This window comes from Rattus rattus, chromosome 3, assembly GCF_011064425.1.
Source record: "Rattus rattus isolate New Zealand chromosome 3, Rrattus_CSIRO_v1, whole genome shotgun sequence".
In the NCBI taxonomy this organism is placed as follows: domain Eukaryota; kingdom Metazoa; phylum Chordata; class Mammalia; order Rodentia; family Muridae; genus Rattus; species Rattus rattus.
This window is the reverse complement of record NC_046156.1, coordinates 15,510,490-15,531,483: the sequence shown is the minus strand read 5'-3', so window position 1 is coordinate 15,531,483 and position 20,994 is coordinate 15,510,490. Positions and strand designations below refer to the sequence as shown.

General features: G+C 41.7%; 1 protein-coding gene across 1 annotated transcript in view; it reads left to right on the top strand.

Moving 5' to 3' along the window:
* Positions 1 to 20,994, top strand: part of Col24a1 (collagen type XXIV alpha 1 chain) — a 255,521-nt gene that overhangs the window by 49,519 nt on the left and 185,008 nt on the right. The window contains 9 exon segments of the mRNA XM_032897221.1: positions 353 to 397; positions 1,357 to 1,410; positions 2,606 to 2,650; positions 13,838 to 13,891; positions 15,413 to 15,457; positions 19,723 to 19,776; positions 19,855 to 19,899; positions 20,139 to 20,192; positions 20,375 to 20,428. Coding sequence (XP_032753112.1) covers positions 353 to 397; positions 1,357 to 1,410; positions 2,606 to 2,650; positions 13,838 to 13,891; positions 15,413 to 15,457; positions 19,723 to 19,776; positions 19,855 to 19,899; positions 20,139 to 20,192; positions 20,375 to 20,428 — 450 coding nt within the window.

The following is a 20,994-nucleotide window of genomic DNA, read 5'->3' as shown; positions in this document are numbered from 1 at the left end:
TAGATCTTAGAGTAAGTTAAGAGTAAGTCTTAACATAAGATATAATTTCCCAATTGAAAAATAACTTAGAGAAAAATAGTTTGTTGTTCCTGACAACACCTGCCAATGTTCTTTCTTTATTTATATGTATGTATGTATATATTCATTATATATTTTCAATATATTCATTATATGTAATGCATTTTGGGTTCTGAAATTCCAAAAATCTTTGAGCATCTGTAATCTTCTTTAGGTAAACTGAGCTTGGAATTTTATAACCTTAGAAGCGATAGCTTTTTGTAGTTTTATCAGTCTGTTTATTAGCTCCTCAGGCATACTGTGCCAACCTGACAACATCTTTTGTTCACACCAGGGTTTAGCTGGACCAGAGGGTAACCCAGGCTCCAAAGGTGTCCGAGTAAGTAGCCATTTTTCATCAGTTTGTTAAGTATGCCTGCAAAAAGGAGAAGGAAAAGATACAAAGTATTTACCATTTTCACACTTAGGGGTTTTGAGTTTTATGCAATTTTAGTTAGAAAGGAATGCGTTTGTCATTTTCTCTTCAAGTGCACAGGAACCATCAGTCCCAACGAGGCTGTGTCCAACACATTATTATGCACTTCCTATTCTTTACTTGTTGTTACTGGCCTCAGGATGTGCTGTGCTCACAGTGTAGCATCATTTACATAAGCGCACACCCAAGCCTTCGAAGACACAAATGAAGAGGGGAAGAGATGCACAGCAGTTTATGGTGGGAATGATTTGATGGTGCAGGAATCATCATCATTGTCTGGGGTCAGGAAACATCTGTGAAGAAGGAAGTCAGCTTTGCATCGGGGCATCCCTTTATGCTTCTAAACCCTTAAAGGAAAATGGAAGCCATCTTTAGTCAGTAAGCGAACAAGGGAAAAATACTCCATAGATGGAGTGTGCTTCGAATTACAACCCCATAGTTGTCATTGTTGGGTTGGCTGTGTACATCTGCAGCCTCTGTCTGCTTACCAAGGTTTATGTGCTGACACCCCTCCCCTCCCCTCCCCTCACTGAAGTGCACGCTTGCCTGTGCCTCTTATAGTCTACCCTAGTGTATAAATGGTCTATGTGTTTTCCTGCCACAGAGCATCAGTGAAAGAGAGGCTTTGGCTGTGTTGATTTGCCGTCGCTGTCCTGCCTTGGGTTACACTCTACTCTTTTGTATCAATGAAAAGAGATTGGTGTGTAATGATCTGACAGAAAGTAACATGAAGAGAAGCTGTTCATATCTTTACATCTTTAAATTTAATATTAATATACATAACATTTAAAACACTTCTACTTAGAATTTTATGGAGCAAGAAGTGAAATGAGACAACGTAACGATTGTTTTCTTGCTTGAAGGGTTTCATTGGCTCTCCTGGAGAGGCGGGACAGCTGGGACCTGAAGGAGAAAGGGTGAGGTTATTTCCTTCAACTATTACGTCTAAAGCGCTCCCCTGGGGATCTCATGGGGATCACAAACTCGTCTATAGGGGAGGAATTCTTCCTGAGCAATTAAACCTGGTCTAAGAGAAGTCACCTGCTAGAAATAGCATTAGGTTTCTATAAATCCTAATGAAGTTTCTGTAGCAAACATATGCCCATATCTGGTTAGAAAATTTAAATTTAATTTTTAAAAGGCATGTTAAAATATAAAGATAGGGATATGTGTGACTATGCCTAGTCCTGATGAATTTCTTCCTCTCTGGGGATCATAGATGACTGTAAGTCAAGGTGATCATATTAAGACAGGTGCTTTATATATTAATTAATAGATACTCAAACTCAAAGTGGATTGAAATGGGAAAAATTAAGAATAATGATGGGACTAGTACATCATTTACCAAGTTTGTGAACGCGCGCGCGCGCGCGCGCGCGCACACACACACACACACACACACACACACTACTATACAAACACTTCATATGGATTAACTCCTGTAATGTCCATTAAGTGCAGTTGTTATGAGATGGGGGTGGGGGCAGATACAGAGACAGCAACTGATCCTTGGCCACGTGCAGGATGTGAGAGTGCTTAGAACATGGCCACCAGTGTTCTGGGTACCCAGCCCAACGGGTGACTATTATACTCTACGGCTTCTTACATGACCAGAAACCTGAAGAAAGGCTGGTGACATCTTTGTAAATGATGATCTGGAGCAGTAAGGGACTCCTCCTCTCTGCCTTGCTTTGCTGGAATTGGTTCACATAAAACTGGAAGCTGGCAGTGCAAGGATTTGATTAAAAGTGCCTGTCTCCAAACAGAAAGAGGAGACACAGGAAGACAGACATCCTGTTTTAGCTGGAGAGAGTAAGATGTTCCTATTTGTCTGGTGTCCCATGATTGGTGGCGTGTCTACTCTCCACAGAGAACTATTATTACCAGGGAAGGCAAGGACCCCCTTTGAAAGCCTGAGTGACGTCAGGAATCTTCTCTGCAGAGAGAATTAGATCTATTTTTTCAAGAATATATTGAAGTTAAATGAATATATTGAAACTTTTCTGGGCATGATACTCATATATATTTCACTAATTGATAGTTAAGAAAAAGAGCTGTGCTACCCAATGCATTCATTCAGCAAATGCTTGCTTTTGACTTTTCTGTGTTCAGGGCGCTCCTGGGGTCCGTGGGAAGAAGGGTCCAACGGGGACACAGGTAAGTTGCTTCCTTGTCCTTGAGGTCCAGCGGGATCTCGTCGTGTTTGTTTCTCCATTCTTAAAGTGTTCCCGAGCGTCTCAGCCTTTGTGTGTGTTGTGCTGCTTTAACATTGTACCGGATAAAACTTGATACAGTAAAGAAAACGTAGATGTAAAAATAACTCTAAATGTAATACTTCTTAGCTTTTTGATGTTGCTGCAAAATAAATTGTTGCCTTCGTGGCCAGGAAGTATAATGCCAGAACACACAGGAACAACTGAAAACATGCATGGAAACACAGCTTCGCCCTGTCCTTCATGGCTAGACATCTTAAGTTCCACACAGAGGTGTCCAATCTCTTCACATCATGACAATGTTCTCACATAATGAATTCATGCTGGAGAACCACAGATGCAACAAAAAAAATTACAAAAAATGTAATGTTTTAAGGAAGCTTGCAATTTTGTATTGGGCTGTCTTAGTGGAATGCAGCCCTTGGGTCACTGATTGGTTAGCTGTATGAAGCTTTTTTCTTTCATTTCTTATATTTTCTGATTAAAAAGTATAGAATGTGAATTTTAGTACATAAAATTAGTCTAGAGAACTACCCTGGCTAGGGTAACAGAGCTAATTAAATACCCTTCTTCCACGTGTGGCATTTTTATGACCACTCCAAGATGGTTTTTAAGGTGGCACTCTTACTGTACTATGATTGTGAAGGTGAAAAGAATCTATCCCAATAGTCTGGCTCAAAACTTTGGTATTTATGAATACTATCTCAATGCCAGCAAAAGCGGGACCTGTGTTTCTGTCAAGTATGTTTTCTAAGGATCTAAATCTGTTACAAGTACATACACTTTGAAGCAACAGAACTCTGTGAATTTCCCAGTGTAAAGAACAGTCAAAGACTCCAATAATTACTTCGTTTACTACCTTTCCCCCCTTTTTTTGAACCTGCCTTTTAAATTCAATATTATTATTTTGGACTTAAAACAAATCCCTATGAATAAAAAGCCAAAGTTAGGAATGAGGTCCTGAATCAGTTGCCTGCCTGTGAATCCTGTTCCCCTAAATGGGCCACCTTCTCTGTGGGAGAGGATGCCCCTAGTCTTATACTGGCTTGATGTGCTGGGGGGTTGGGAGGGAGAGGTAGCAGGAGGGGTAATACCTACAGGGCCCCACCCCCTTCTCAGAGGAGAAGCTGAGGGAGGAGTGGGGGCTGAGGATCCACTCGAGGAGGACATAATAGGAGGAGGGGGGACTCACATTGGTATGTGAAGTGAAATAAATTTAATAATTTTTTAAAAAGCCAAAGTTATCTGTAACATTAGCTATCTGTAATATTTAAATTATTTAAAACATTCAGTATTCTGAGCTTTGTAATGGTCCTGGAAAATAGCTCAGGATAGACTGTGGTGCCATTAAGGGTAGGAAAGGGGAGGTCTGAGATGTGGAATCAGTTAAAGGCAGGAAAACTAATACCCAACCAGTTACTATAAATCTAGCAATTCCTGCTTTTGCCTTCTACTCAAGCTACTTAGAAAGAGGTGTGACTTTTCCCCCCTGTGATATTCAGCCAAAATGTGATTGCTGTTTGATTTTTTTTTACTTTGAAAACTTCAATGTATTAAAAAAAAGTCCATCAGACTGACTCGAAATGCAAAGTAGACCCCACACTGTGTTCTCCTGCGTCTGTAACAGACTTCCAGGCCAATTTCATGACCGCTAGGATGGGGGCAAACAGCATCCCCACCACCATCAGTTAAGGAGCTTCGTGTGCTGTGCTACCTTATTACGCTCTACTTTACGTGACTAGGCATCGTGTTCTTTGCGTGGCAGCCCCATCTGCACACCCCAACACAACCCAGTCTCTGCTTATGCACTGTCAAGCTTCTAAGCAAACCACGAAGCTGTCCAATGGACAGAAGGCAGCTTCATCGGCTTTCACCTTTTCTGCGCCTGTCCATGGCCCTAGTTTCTGCATCATGTTCCTATCAAAGCTTGTTGTTACTAAGCAAGAAAAATCATTTGTAGTAATATATAAATAACTTCTCGTGGTTAAAAAAAGCACATCATCCATTAATAATTACGTTAAGCGTTCAGAACCTGAGACAAACCAGTAGACAGTGGTTGGGATTGGTGAACAAATCAAGCATTTCTCAAAGCCTTATCATGTCTGACTTGGAGGACCACTAATTTGACTGGTGAACATACCTGGTCTTATACGGATATTGACTTAACCTTGGCATCAACCACATACAGGAAGGCTCCAGTTTCCTGACCCATAGTGGTCCAATTTATCCAGGGAGATTCATAGAGGACTTTTCGTTGCTTACTCCTTAGAGAATTATACATCATCATAATTATATGATGATTCTGTTGATTTCAAAGTGATGGCTCAAGGAGGGCTGGAGCAATGGCGCCGCAGTTAGAACCACTGGCTGCTCCTCCAGAGGAACAGCTTTGAATTCCCAGAACCTCCATGGCGATGCATGACCCTCTGTGATTCCAGTCCCAGAGAATCCAACACCCTCTTCTGGCCTTGAGGGCATAGTATGCATGTGATACACAGACATGCATGCAAGCAAAAGTCCCAAACATGTTAAATGAAAATAAATAGACTTAAATGCAGAGTCCAAGAAGGTGTAGAAAATGTAAAATGTAATGCGTTGTGGAAACTTTAATTCTACCTTCCTTCCTTCACTTTGTAAAACTGGCAAAGGTTTGTTGCTTCAAAAATATGCATTTGTACAAGAGACTGAGAATTATGTTTGAAAAATTCACGAATCCAGTTTTCACTTACTACTGTTTATAGTAATTACTTGATCGTATAACATGTTTGTTATACATATTCTTTCTTATTTTGGCCACAAAGTGGCTTAGCGATATGTATACGGCCACGCAGTTAGAGCGAGAGGCAGTTTAAGGTGCAGTTGGCCAAGGCACTGTGGACCTCAGGAGGAGTTCTTACCCCATCCCTCCTATTAGCTACATTAGTAACATCTTTTCTGAGCTAACACTTTCAAGAAAATTGTTGCAAATCACATGTTTATGTTTCTGGCAAATGATTCCTTACTTCTGAGTAAACACAAACCATGAAATCAGCCATAGGGAATCAACTTAAGGATGTCTGGTCCTTTAGTTGTTGAATGACATGGTAGGCTAGCCGTGAGATGAACCCTTTCTAGACATTCTAGATATACCAGTGCTACTGAAATGGACAGACTTAAAAATGATTTATTGTTTCGCTTATTGAAGAACTAGTTACAACAGAGGTAATTATCATTCCTTCTTATTTTTTTTTAATTTAACATTTCCGTTACAAGCTACTTCATTCAAACCTTACTTCCTTCAAAACTTCCTCCCTTGCAAGTGAAACAGTGTCTGCCTGGAGTACTAACCAAGTTACCTGATGTTTGCAACACAGTATTTCTTCTGATTCTTTTACCCCGATTATTACTTTGAAGTTAGACAATTGTTTTTGTTATGAATTCTCGATACTTCGAGGTCAAATAGTATTAAAACAGCCATTTTAGCAAATAAACTCCTTGGACTTGGGTTGTTGGTGCTGAAGTTTGCTCTCCCTTCTCCCATTATGGGATGTGGGGATGTAGGGGTAAGGTCGGTTGCTAAGCAGCACTTAGGTAAGGACCTTGCGTGACCCCAGCTGCTGTAAGTCCTTCCAGATGCTAACTGGGGCACTGGGGCCTTCGGCTCTTATAGTTCTTATCTCTTTCTCTCCTGTTTGCATGTCATAATCAGATCAAAACTAGAACACTAGAGCACTGAATACTGGGGGTCGCCCCTGGAACTCAAAGCACTATCAGTAAAACTGCCCTTTCAAGACTGACAGGCCCAGAAGAGGGTCCTGTGCGTGCTTTCGGACCCATGATCTGAATCCAACTGGAGTTCCTTCTCCAGAGATCTCAGCTGGAGAAGAAAAAAAAATCAAACAAGGTAGCAAACCATGTTTTTGAGTGAGACTCTTTAAAAACACCACAGTGGTGTTTTGTGACGCATGCTTCACTGTGTATACGTGAGAGGCATCTTGGAACCCATATGTGAGCCACTCTTTAAAGGCTCAAAGCAGCCACTCATTTGAAAAGTAGCAGCTCTTAAGCAAACTAGTGGAGGCAGACAGGAACTGCGTATGTGTAAGACCTGCAGATTTCATGATTTTTTTTTTTTACATAATTCCACACACTTTTCAGTGCTGTTTCCAAGGTTCATTTTGTAGGACAGCAGTCAGAAGTTAATTCTAATGTTGCTTTCAGAAGTATTTAAAGGGCCACCAGCTTGATTTGTCACTAGAATGTTTATTGTACTAAGTCATATCGTTACACACACACACACACACACACACACACACATATATATATATATATATATATATATATATATATCACAGGTGACTTTCTGAGACTGAAGACAGACGTGAAATAGTAGACAGCATTTATTCGCCATAACACCAAGACAACAATTACCAAAACAGACAAACAAACAAATCCGTGTTCTACGCAATGAGATAGCTCATTTAGTAAAATAAGCCTTGTTAGACTGAAGACCTGAGCTCAGATCCCCAGATTTCATGAAAAAAAAATCCAGAACAGTAATATGTGTCTGCAATTTGAGTGCTGGTGAAGTGGTGGAGACACACAGATCCCTGTCAGCTTGGGAACCCCCTAGTCTGGCCTCTGTGGTGCAATTCTAAGCCAATGAGAGACCCTGTCTGCAGCAGAAATGTGAGGATCAAGGTTGTCCTCTGTCCTCCATGTGAGTGCTATGAAGGTACACATGTGCATGCTTGTGTGCACGCACACACACACACACACACACACACACAGAGAGAGAGAGAGACAGAGAGACAGAGAGACAGTGAGAGAGATAGATTGAGTGAGAGAGAGAGGGAGAGAGATTGAGAGGGAGAGAGAGAGAGAGAGAGAGAGAGAGAGAGAGAGAGAGAGAGAGAGAGAGATTCACATTCTTTGAGATTGCTCAAAAAGGCTTGATAGGACTAGATTACAAGTAATCAAATCATATTACATTTAAAGTTATCCTAGGTCGTAGTCCTGGGAAAACAAAACTGAAACCCTTAAGGGAGGTTTACTTTTCTAAGTATAGAAGAGGCTGCCCCAGCCCCATCTTTTTCTCAGAGAACGGTTGGAGGAGTCTATTTAAAGTAAACTATGTTTTGGCTTCTAACCCCAGAGTTAAGAGTTGAGTATAAGCTCTCCGCTCAGCATCTGTTATTAGTGTCTATGTTTAGTCCAAGACAACTTTAAACACACGTAGAGGACACTATCATCTCAGAAGCCTACGCCTTCTGAGAAGTCATAGGCAGTATTTTCTTTGCTTCAGGGAAAAAAATATGCAGTTCATTGGGTCATAAAGGGAGCGCTGGAGTATCTTGATAGCCGTTAATTTTCCAATGCTTTCTTCCTTGTTCAGGAAACTGATACCTAGTTTCTGATTTCTATTTATGGAGCTATCTTATTGCAACTGTATTTGGATAACTACTATATGAAGACTGTGTAGAAAGTTCCAGATTCCAGGACTTTGAATTTGCCTCACCCATGAGAGAGGGAAAGAGACACCCACTGCTCATTTGGAAAACCCCAGACAAACATGATTTTACAGGGCGGTGTCACCCGCAGGTGGTGAGTCAGCTGGGAGATTGTGCTCAGAGCTGATAACAGATGGCAAATGTGGGGAGCCTTGTAGGTCATCAAAACAAGAAGCATAAAGTGAAGTGTGGTGGGTAGGCCCAGTGTTTGGGGCTGTGTTCTTTGAGGGAAAACAGCAGGTGTAGTTAATAGGTGCTGTGTTCCAGATACTTTTTGAGGTGAGGGGAAGGAGTTCTCAGAGTAGGAGTGCGTGGTGATGGCCATTCTTCAAGAGCAAGACAGAAAAGACTCTGAGAATGTAGGCATGGTCTAACAAATCCTGCCTGGAGTGGTTCAGAGTCCTACAGAAGTCTGTCATCAGCTTGGCTGAGATGCCAGGCTTCACTTTGGACTCACAGATCAAACTGTCCTAGCTGTGAGGACAAAGAGGACACCACAGAGACTGCTACACTCCAGAGATATCTCTCCAGCCTTGACTGTGTCCTTCCTGAAGAATCTTTACATGCTAGAAATAGGGGTGTGTGTGTGTGTGTGTTTGTGTGTGAATGTGTGTGTGTTTGTATGTGTATGTGTGTGTGTTTTTGTGTGTGTGTGTGTATGTGTGTGTGTGTTTTTGTGTGTGTGTGTGTGTAAGATGCACAGAACTAAACTCTAGGCTGTACTTCATCTTTCTAACTGTAGAAAAAATGTTCTGGTCTCCTCCCACTACTTCTTAGAAAGATGTATCTCTCCATATACTGGTATGTCAACTCAGTGTATCTTATCTATAAAACTTATTATAGCTATAGTTTATAATCACCACATTTGTGATAACTTTTATTTAGTGTAACTTTGGGCTGAATACAGTTTTAAACAAAGAAAGTATATCACATAGAAGTATTTATATTGCTTTTATTTTTTTAAATTCTGTAATGTGTAGTCATAACAATTTGATGGTTATTTTCTTATTCTATACTTATTACTTTTATGATTTCTTTGTAGAACTAGGAAAGCAATCCTTTTTTATCATTGCTTCACATATCTGAACACACAACAAGTATCTATGAGTGATCTAAAATATTAATATCATCTGTATATTCAAACAAAAGTGACATTTTATGTTTGAAAACGTCCATGTTTGGTAACAACATCATTGTTAGACTCAGGAAGTAGGAAAATGTATTCTTTGAGCTTTATGGGGTTCTGCAGGTCATAAACAAACAATGAACAGGCAGAAAAAGCAGCTGGGTGACATGTCATTCAACATTCAGTGCCTAGCCCTACCATAGCATGCCGTATGATTTTAGACACCACCGTTGTTACAGTATATTAGTCATTCAATGCTATATGAAGATAACTTCAAGCAGGTGTTTTTAAACAACAATAAACAGATATTATTATGTTTCTTTGAGTTGGAAACTTGATTTTGAAACTTTATTTGAGCATCTGATTCATGAGCCCAAAGTTAATATTTGGGCAGGTTTTATAGTCATCTAAAGGCTTGACTGAGCTGACGGGATCTAACTTAAAGGAAGTTTGCTTACTGGCTGGCTGGGTAGATGCCAGTCGGTAGTGGAAGATCTGACTTCCTTAGCGCTCTGTGAGACATGGACTCTTCTTCCCCAGAGATGAGAGACAATGAGTACCAAGTACAGAGGCTGCAGCATCTCTTAGGCTCCATAAATCATAATGCACCTGCCATCTCAGTTCTCTGTGGGTCATAAACAACAGCTGTGATTTGACATGGAAGGGGACCATACAAGAACAAGAGTAGCAAGGATCCAAGAACATGGTAGTCTTAACACTGAGGCTACCTGTCACAATGTAATATTGTGTGGTCCCCAGAGACATCCTGAGCATGTCTTCTATGAAAGTCTGAAGGTAACATTCGTTGGAGACAGAAAAGACATAAAATTAGTATGAGGATTTGCTCATGCAGTAGAAACACTATGTAAGAGGAATGTTAAGTGTGTATGTGTGTGTGTGGTCATGTAACTGAATGTAGTGGGCTTTCGCACATCGCAATTGCGGTTCTTAATAATTCAAAGCTCCTGTTGACCAGTTCCCATACATACTCTTATTTATGATCCCAGGGGTCTTAAAATTGATGGTAGCAATAGATGTACTTGCAGAATGACAAATACTTTCCATCAAACAACACCTGATGGTTTACGTCTGTATTTGCATATGCATTAGATGCAAATTTTCTTCAAAATGATAAACACCCTTTTCATTGGTAAATGAAAATTGAAGTGTAGGATGATAAAGTTTTAAAAATACAAATATTTCATTAGATGAGGGGAAAACTGTTAAGGTAAATAGAAACACTTGACCCTCTTTGATGTTCATTGACTTGAGCCTACAATGAAACAGTAGCAGCTTTCTTCAAACCAGTGGCAGGCTTAGGAAACTAGCAATGGTGGGTAGATTCCCTGACCACTACGATCAGACAATATGTGAGAGAGATTTTGTCACTCTCTACTTAATGATTAAATTGGTAGTTTTATACAACTACGGCAGCTTGAGGATTGCAGTGAGGACCCAGGCAGTGCTCAGCAGAATCTTGTGCTCACACCGCCGAGTATTGTTCAGGACACCATGGGGCCTTGTCACCAACATCTGAGGTCTATATCCAAGCTCATTCAATTCTGGGAAGAAGTTACTCTCCAAAGTTGGAGACTTGGGGATGGGGGCTTCCTACTAGCGTTGAGTCAGCTACCACCAGGTCCCATAGCCTATCAGCTTCTAGACGTCGGCCACAATTGTTTGCCATGTGAGATTGTCCACGGAGCTAACACCACCAAGCTGGCCAGGACTATCTCTACTGATTTTCGTGGTTCTAAGAATTTTGCAGATTCTGTAGTGTGATTTTGGCAGTCGTATCCGTCACTCGTCACCATATACTATTTGTTCGGTAAAGCAAGTCACACATGTGAGTCACAGTGAAAGGTGTGTGTAGTGTTTCATGAAAACAGAAAAAGACATCTCCATTTAGTAGCAATGTTTTTAACTTGATGAACAAGTTATATATATATATATATATATATATATATACTATATAATATAAAATATATATTATATATCACACACACATATATTATATATATTACACACACACACACACACATATATATATATATATATATGGCCAACTTTACAAAGCTGGGGTCATCAGAGAAGAGGGCACCTCAACTGAGATCATGCCTCCATACAATTTGGCTGTAAGGCCTTTCTTAGTGATCAGTGAGAGGATCCCAGCTTGTCCTGCATGGTGCCATCCCTGGCCTAGTCCTCCTGGGTTCTATAAGAGAGCAGGCTGAGCAAGCCGCGAGGATCAAACCAGTAACCAACACCCCTCCATGGCCTCTGCATCAGCTCCTGCCTCCGGGTTCCTGCCCTGCTTAAGATCCTATCCTCATGGCTTTTGATGGTGAACTGTTATGTGGAACTTTGAGTGAAATAAACCCTTTCCTCCCCAAGTTGCTTTTGGTCACAGTCTTTCATCGCAGCAACAGTAAACCCTAACTGAGACAGAGACAGTCATGCTGAGCACAGTGATGGGTGGCAGATTCCTAAACTCCTTGACAGCAACTTGACTTCCCAGGACAGTGAGGGCAGAATCCTGGCTTGTTGCTGAAAGGAATAAAGTGTTCAGCCACGCAGTTGCTGTCCTGGTTGTTATTTTTGTGCTCTAATTAAACAGAAAGAGAAAGTGTGGTTTTTATGCAAGTTAACTGTGTTTTGGGAACATCATTTTTTTCTGCTGCTAAACTATCATCCAAACATATTCACGTATGCACTGGGGGAGCCAGTAATTTGAGGCAGTCTTTTCAATACAATATTTAATTCTGACTTGCCAGAATAAGGAAGGTATGGGTCTAGTTGCATATTTTATTTTGTTTAACATGAATTTTAAAATGAATATTTGCTATAGTGAATAGCATAAGCCTTCTTGTAGTCTTTAACAAAATGTGAACCTTATAGCTGGCGATGCAGTTCATCGGGTAAAGCTTTGGTGTGCAAGTTTGGTGACCTAAGTTGGATTCCTGGAACCAATATAAAGGCAGAAGTAGTGTGCCAATTCCACAAACTGGTCCTCTGCCTACCATACGTGCACCATGACATGCATGCCATGTCACCTTGCACATACATTATGTAAACACGTGTACAGACCCAAATAACGATGCTGCTGCTGCTAACAAAAGGATGGTAAACTTCAGGAAGATCAATGACATCATCATAGAAAAGTCTTCCTACAAAACATTAAGCACAAAGTGCGGAGGATTAAATTATATGGTAATGCAAGTTATGATGGGAAATCCTGATGTCTTGTCACCCTTCAAAGCTTCCCGGCGTGGAATTCTTAGTAGGCACTTGGCACTGTGAACACCTCACATTTGCAGCATTCAGGTGTGCTGTGCCTTCCCTTTATAAAACTGCCCTTCAAAGACCGAGTCTTCCCGTTTTTCTCTTGGAATGGTAAATTGAATGCAGCACTGGACAAAGACTCTGAAATTGGATTTCCTTTGTTTGTGCTCGAACTTAAGGGGACTTTACCTTCTCTGTACTCGTTATCTTCCTAGCGTGAGCATCCCCTGGGTAGCACGTTGTAAAGACTGAATAGACATTAATCACACTGTGGATAAAGCAGTTAAGATCCAGGAAGTGCTTGCCGACAGTCACTCTCTGGTTCATGCCCAGCACCGTGTGGGACAGCAGAGGTTGCATACGACAGGCAGAGTCTTGCTTATGTTCCCTCTCATTTGGTGATTGTGTAATGATGAAAAAATTCTCTTTACTACTTTACTCTTCTTTGTATATGAAATAATGTTTTAAAACTAGAAATAGTGCTTTTTTTAAAAAAAAAAAATAACACTGTCACTTAATCCAGAAATTGGATTAGAAATAATGGTTTAGGAAATTGAATTTTTTCTATTTTATTCTGTGTGTGTGTGTGTGTGTGTGTCTGTGTTCTGTGTCTGTCTGTCTGTGTCTGTGTGTCTGTGTGTGAGTCTCTCCTCTCTCTCTCTCTCTCTCTCTCTCTCTCTCTCTCTCTCTCTCTCTCTCTGTGTGTGTGTATATATATACACTTATGTAAGCAAGAAAGAGGTATCAGCCTCAGTGGCCATCTACCTTGGCTTGGTTGGTTTGGTTGGTTAGGTTTTGTTGTTTGAGACAGGATTGCATGCTGACTCGGAGCTCAGCAGCTTGATGCTTGACCAGGCTTCTCTCCCTCTCCTCTCCTCTCCCTCTCCTCTCCCTCTCCCTCTCCTCTCCTCTCCCCTCCCTCTCCTCCTCTCCTCCCCCTCTCCCCCTCCCCTCCTCCCCTCCCCTCCTCCCCCTCCCCTCCCCTCCCCTCCCCTCCCTCCCCTCCCCTCCCCTCGCCCTCCCTCTCCCCCCCCAGCACTGAGTTATAAATGAACCCCAGTATCTGCAGACCATGGCTCTTTTACGTGAGTGGGTGCACATTCCACTGACTTCCCCGTGTCCCTGGACCCAGGACATACGTACTTTCTGTTAGGAAACTCATTCTAAAACACGGTGGAAATGAGTGTGGGTATATTCTGGCCCTGATGGCGGTCTTCTTCCTCTTCCTCGGCAGGGTTTCCCAGGTGACTTTGGAGACAGAGGCCCTGCTGGTCTGGATGGCAGTCCTGTGAGTATTCAGGGATGGTCGGTCCTTACGTCTAACATCATTGTCCCCATAGCAACTGCACGTGGCATCCTGAAGAGCGTATTTACAGACTGTACGGCTGGACGGTTTCCACACCTCTGGGCGCACTCCAGTTTGTTGCCTTTCAGTGTGAGAGATAACCCAAGGTTGTTTAGATAAACCTCCGTCACGGCAGATGGCCATTAACGTTAATTCCTTCAACCATGTTTAAGTGACTTGGGTAAACATGGCCACAGCACTGACCTCCACATGTGAAGGCCCTCACCGTGCCTCTTGGTTGCATTACGTCAGAAACGAGAGGGGTGGAGGGCTGGGCCGGCACTGCGTGAAGTTGCTTGGCTTTTTCTCCTCCTGCAGAGCCTGACACCTTCTCTCCAGTCTATGCTATACGCGCATTACTTACGTTAGATTTTTTTCAAGCGATTAGACCCACTGTAAATAAATATTCATGTAGTGTAAATTGTGATTACTCCCTAGATTTATTTATATGTGAGTCAGTATCACAAAGAGTGTAAACATATTTTCTTTTTAAGGTTCTGTTTCCAAATTAGCATTCGTCAAATAACTTGGTAGGCTTATCCGAGGTTCTGCTTGTGTCTGAGTCATGGGGTTTAGGAGAGAAGTAGAACGAGTCAGCTTATTAAATCATTGTGTAATGTTTCAAGTAGAATATTTACCAACCTTTTCTTGCCTGGGATTTTTTGGAGGACAGGAGGCTCCTAACTTCAAGTGTAATGAAGTAAGCATTATTTAGATTTTAAAATGTCTACATTGTATATTTATGGTCCTCACATGACTCTGTTATTTAATTGCTTGCCAACTTTATATATCTGGAATCTATTAAAACTTGACTCAGCATACTTAAAACATGCATTGCAAAATATGTTCTTTATTTAAATGTACAATCACTCTTATTGAGTATAATTTATGCCTTTAAATACAAAAGTAAACTGTATGTTTTCAGATTGATTTATAGGTTTTCTTCAATATTCACATCTGTGTTTCAAAATGTAAATCGAAGAGTGGGGAGAGGCCATTCCTTTCCCTCATTCTTGTAAATTTGGTGACACATAACATTATGATTTTTATAATAATGAAAGCAGGTACTACTTATATTCTTTACATGAAAATAAAGGTAGAGGTTTTTAAAAAGTGTTCTTCTAAAAATGTGATGGGTAGTTTTAGCTAGCTGAAAATATTCTCCTAAGCTCTGTATACAGACCGCCTGTTACTTCAGACTACAGATGAGGAAGGTCTGCAATATTTATTCTGCAAGCAGTAATCAAGTTACTGATTGCATTTTTTTATCTTTTATAAAGAACTTAGAAGACAGAGAGAATTATTTATCTTAACCTAGAGGGTAGTTCTAACATCCCAAAGCAGTTTTAAAAGAATAAAAATAATTTGTGCTTTTCAGCAGAAGATAATTTTGACATATTGTTTCCCTGGAATATGTGACATCATTTCAGAAATGAACATGTTTTCACGTTTCTTTCATAACAGGGTCTTGTAGGTGGCATCGGACCTCCCGGCTTTCCGGGCATTAGAGTGAGTATCACCAATCACCACTCTTATGAAGTAGCTTATTGTGCAGTTTAAATTATCAGCTGTGCTTTAGAAACTTAGCCAAATGAGCTTTCGTGTCATTGCCAGGTATCTGCCCAGCTTAGGAATAATTTTTCAAACAGACATGAAAGTCAGACTAGTAGAGGAGTGAAAAAGGTAACTGTAGCCTTTGGGATAAGCTCTCTCCCATGGCTTAATGTGTGTGTGCATGGATACACTTATAACTGTCGGGTTTAAAGGATCCAGAGGGACTTGGTTTCTTCGAAGGCGTCACATAGAAAAGCCAACTCCTCTTCTTATAAGAGTCATCTTCATCGCCCAGGTGGGGAGCAGCAGAGGCTGATTATTCCTGGCCTCCATTTTTTTTCCCTGGGCTGCTGGTTGCCATCATTTGCTTAATTGCTCTAGTGACATGGTCATCTGCGAGTACAGCAGGCATGATCGGACAGGACTTTCCATGACGGATTCCTGTGAACTTTCAGGAATCAGCTGGTGGCTCCTTCATCTAACGTAACGAACGTGTGCTTTTGGTCTCTGTCTTTGACTCAAAGGCTCTCTGCAGCCTATACCTCCTCTTTGCCCTAGGGCTGTAGCGCAGACACCCTCGGCTGCGTTCCCATGCATCTTCAGTCTGTTCTGCCTTCTGGGCTGCTGAGTAGGGAATAGCGCAGGACCTTCCGCTTACCTTGATGATCTGAAACTCTCACAGAGCCACCGTGCGTTTTTGCCTGTAGTATTCCAGGACAATAATTTGCTAGCATATCAACGTTTTGTACTTACTACTCATTTTTTACCTTAGACTCTTCTGTTTCAGTAAGTTCTTTATAGTATTTTTTTCCCTAATATCTCCTGGTCCCAGAGATGTTTCTTTTAGAGTCACAAGAATGTCAAATAAGATATCACACATTCCACTAAAGTGCCAGATTAAGTATTTTGAGGAAAATTAAACTAAGACAAAGCAGCTTTAAAATGTTATATTGTCTATGAGAAAGTAACACAGAGAAAGACTTTGGGCCATAAAATGTCTCTCTGTCATTAGATGGATTGTTTCTGGACAGATCCCAAACACAGAAATTTATTGTAGTTCTGAGCCTACCAAAGCTATGAGCTTTGAATAAACTATCCTCTGTAGAACGACTGTTTCCCATTGACAAGGATTTGAGATTGCAAGCAGTGATATAGTTCCCTTGAAAATTTTATTAAACTGGAAAGTATTACCATTTGCTACTAAGGGTCCCATATATTTCAGGATTAAACACATCGGGAGTAATGTGTCTCCTTTATCCTTCACAGACTTTAAGCCTCTTCCAAAGCTACCAACATTGTGTTTTCCATTCTGAAATGTGTACCATATAAATGTAGACGAGTGCCTACGAATTAGTGAAAGGTTGGGAACTAAAACTCTAGAAAGGGCTGTATAAAGTAAAAAATGTATTTTAAAGTTAACCCTTCAGGGTCCATTCCATGTTTTATCTCCAACAGTAATGGCCCAGCTCTCAGATTGAGTCTAGGGAGGGGGCGGAGAATGGCTCCTGCATGTGCTCTCAGCTCCTGTACAGAGTAAGAGGCCAGGAGGACATGTGCTAAGAGGACTTGGTATGCCACTGTGTCTTCAAAGACTCGGAACATGTCATGAAGGAGAGCATGAACATGGAACATGGTCAGAGGAAAGCAATCCTAGCTGAGTGTAGGGTGTAGGGGAGGGAACAGGGAGGGAGGTGAGGAAACAGGGAAGGCGGATCTGGAAACATGGCGGACACCTTAAAGAGAACGCCCAGGATGGTAACTCGGTGATTTGAACTCTAGCTAACCATTTCGGAGTCTCAGAAACAGAACTTTTGGTTGTCGTTTGGCTTTCTGAGATATGGTTTTCCTACATGAGAGCCCTGGGAGCTAACAAGCTCACCGTGAAATCAAGCCTGACCCCGGGCTCATGGGTGTTACTGGCCTCAGCCCTGCTTCCATCTGAGTGCTGGGTCTTTGTTACTTTTTGAGCCGTCATCTCAGTGTTTCTATGGCCTGACCTTGAGTCCTCCGATTCTCTTACCTCGCCCGTCAGAGTAGATGGAGGTATCAGCATGGGCCAGACACGGCCACAGACAAAACTGAGATCCTTACCATCTGGACACTGTAGAGAGGGGGTTGAACCCAAGCGGTCACCAGGATAGAGGCTGACAGAGAGGCCAGGATAGAGCTCGTGAGAGAAAGAATTTAGGCAAATGAATGGAACTAGAAAATATCATCCTGATGAGGTAACCCAGTCACAAAAGAACACACATGGTATGCACTCACTGATAAGTGGATATTAGCCCAAAAGCTCAGAATACTCAAGAAACAATTCACAGACCACAAGAAGCTCAAGAAGAAGGATGACCAAAGTGTGGATGCTTTAGTCCTTCTTAGAAGGAGGAACAAAATGTTCACAGGAAGAAATACAGGGACAAAGAGTGGAGCAGAGACTGAAGGAAAGGCCATCCAGAGACTGCCACACCTGGGGATCCATCCCATATGCAGCCACCAAACCCAGTCACTATTGCAGATGCAAAGAATGCATGCTGGCAGGAGCCTGATATGGATGTCTCCTGAGAGGCTCTGCCAGAGCCTTACTGATACAGATGAGTTTGCTTGCAGCCAACAATCAGACTGAACAAGGGGACCCCAATGAAGGAATTAGGAGGACTGAAGGAGCTGAAAGGGTTTGCAACCCCATAGAAAGAACAGCAATATCAACCAACCAGACCACCCAGAGCTCCCAGGGACTAAACCACCAACCAAAGAGTACACATGGAGCAACCCATGCTCCAGCCACATATGTAGCAGAGGATGGTCTTGTTGGACATTCTTGGGAGGAGAAGGCCCTTGGAGCTCAATGCCCCAGTGTAAGGAAATGCCAGGAAGGGGAGAGACCTTGGCTCCATCCACATATGTAGCAGAGGATGGCATTGTCTGGCATCAATAGGAGGAGAAGCCCTTGGTCCTCTGAAGGCTTATTTCCCCTGTAGGGTAATGCCAGGGGAATGTGAGGTGGGAAGGGAGGCTTCATAGAAGCAGGGGGAGGGGGAAAGGGGATAACATTTGAAACGTAAATACATAAAATATCCAATAAAAAAGCCACAATACAGAATCCCAAATTCTGCAGAAAAAAAAAAGAAGAGAAAGAAAAGAAAAGGAAAAGGAAAAGAAAACCGGAATCTGCACAATAGAAACTAGACCTGATCTCTGGGCCATCCAGAGATTTCCACTCTTGTTGGAATTCTTCCTTCAAGCAGCTCATTAATATTAATGACCTGTGTTTCTACAGTGACACATGGAAAGAGGCATTTAAGTCCCTACCTTCTGGGAAGCGAGAGTTTTGGTTCTGTTTCTGTGAAGTTAGAGCATTGTGTGGAGAACACAATTAACAACAGAGACCACACCTTCTTCGTCTTTGCTTCTCTTCGAGCATCAGTGTCTGGAGCAGCAATACTCGCCGAATAGTAAACGGGGAATGAATCTGATAAGCCCAGAAAGTAGAGCTGTTTGGTTCCTCCTCGGGATACCCACGAGCTCTTGGCAAATTTTCTTGTTCTGCACGTTATAAACCATAAACAAAGTCACGGCCATGCTGACACATAGTAGCATCAGCCTTAGCTTTGGGTGGGAAAGGTGGCTCATGTGGCACTGTTGTAGAGATGTTCGCAAGTTACCTCCCAGACACGAGGGAACTCACATCTCCCTGCAGCCCCAGCTCTAAGGACTCTGACGCCCTCTTCTGGCCTCTGAAGGCACCTGCACTCAGGTACACATACTGACACCCACACACGTATACACAGATACAAACACACACACACACACACACACACGCACGCACACACACACTAAAAGCTAAGTGTTCTAATTTATTATTTTGCTAAATCATGAATAAAATAGAAAGACAGGACAGTTGATTAATGTATTTGATGATTTGTGGGGAGCTTGACACTAAAATATTTCTACAAGATGTTACCCTTCCGGAAAGATGCTGCAAAATGAATGTCATGGTCAGGAAGGGCGTGGGAGTTTGATGTTGGAAGAGTTTGATTGCATAGACTGGAGCACAGTGAGGAGGACGGGCTGCCGAGAGTTTAAGAGTTGAGCATTGTTCTAAAAGAGAAGAAAAGTTGTTGAAAATAGGCAAAACGCTTTCAGTTCATTCAACTTTCAGCTGCGCCCTGCCCTCTTTCTGATCCTAGCGAGTGCTTAATGATGTCATTTTTGCCACTTCTCAGGGAAATGTTGGTCCTGCAGGACCCGTTGGACCTCCGGGAGTTCCTGGCCCAATGGTATGGCTCTCTTTGCTTATTGATAGTTCTCTTTAATTTTTCCACAATGTCACAAAATATCCTATTTTGTACTTTTAGGGCCTTTCAGGAAGTAGAGGACCACCTGGAATCAAAGGTGATAAGGTGATTTCAATATTAACATTTCCCAGAGATGATTTCTCGCCCTGGTTGGTTATTTTGTTCATGTCAACAGAAATTATTTTTAAATATTTGTGTTTTGCTTGAAGAGTCTAATTTGTATTATCTTAGTTTTTCTAAAAAGTAGGAGAAATGAAAAGGTTTCCTTATATAATGAATACTTGTTTTCCTGTGTATCGCCATGCTGTTAACCTATCGTCTTTCTGTGAAATTGTGCTTCCTAGGGTGAGCAAGGTGTGGCAGGGGAGCCAGGAGAACCCGGGTATCCTGGAGACAAGGTAACCACATTCATTTGATAAAAACAAAACAAAACAAAAAACCTAAAAGCATTGGCTCAAAGAAAACTATATTCCAACTGTGTATTTTATAAGGATATGGTGTCAGTATGGTTTTTTAATTCTAGCATACATGATAATATTTTTGATACAAGTAGAAATTTTTCCTTAATTTCTTCTTCTAGGGCGCCATTGGGTCACCAGGACCACCAGGGATTAGAGGAAAGTCGGGACCTTCAGTAGGTTTGAACCTTCCCTTTGTGTTGTTTTGTGATAAACATGTGCGTGTCACAGCTCGCGAGTTGGTACTTAGTGGTGTTAACGGGATGCAAGCATGGCATGAGGTAGATGTCTGCTAGCCTTCCATTTTCTCTCTTCATTCTTAGAGGGCAGTCAACTTCAGGTTCTCAGTACAACTTCCATAGGCTGGTTCTTACCTCAGGCCAAAGAGAAAGCCTTAAAGAAAACAAAGAAAGCCGAAGTCAGAATTAGACCTCTGGGTGGTGAAAGGGGTGATTGTCTTATCCAAGCCTTATTCTCCATGAAGTGCCATCCTTGTCCCATGAAATTGCGACTATCCTTTTGTTTGTATTTTATAGATATTAAGTCAGAGAGTTAATTAACTTGTGTGAGGGCACCATAGGCAGTCGGTGGATGCCTGAGGACACCTGGGTAACAAGGTCTGTCACAGTCCAGACTCAGATGTGCCACCATGCATTTTTAGGGCTTAATATTATAAGGTTGTTTTAGCATGTTAACAATGTTTATAGCTATAGAGAGAAACATGGAGGTGCAATGAAAGAAC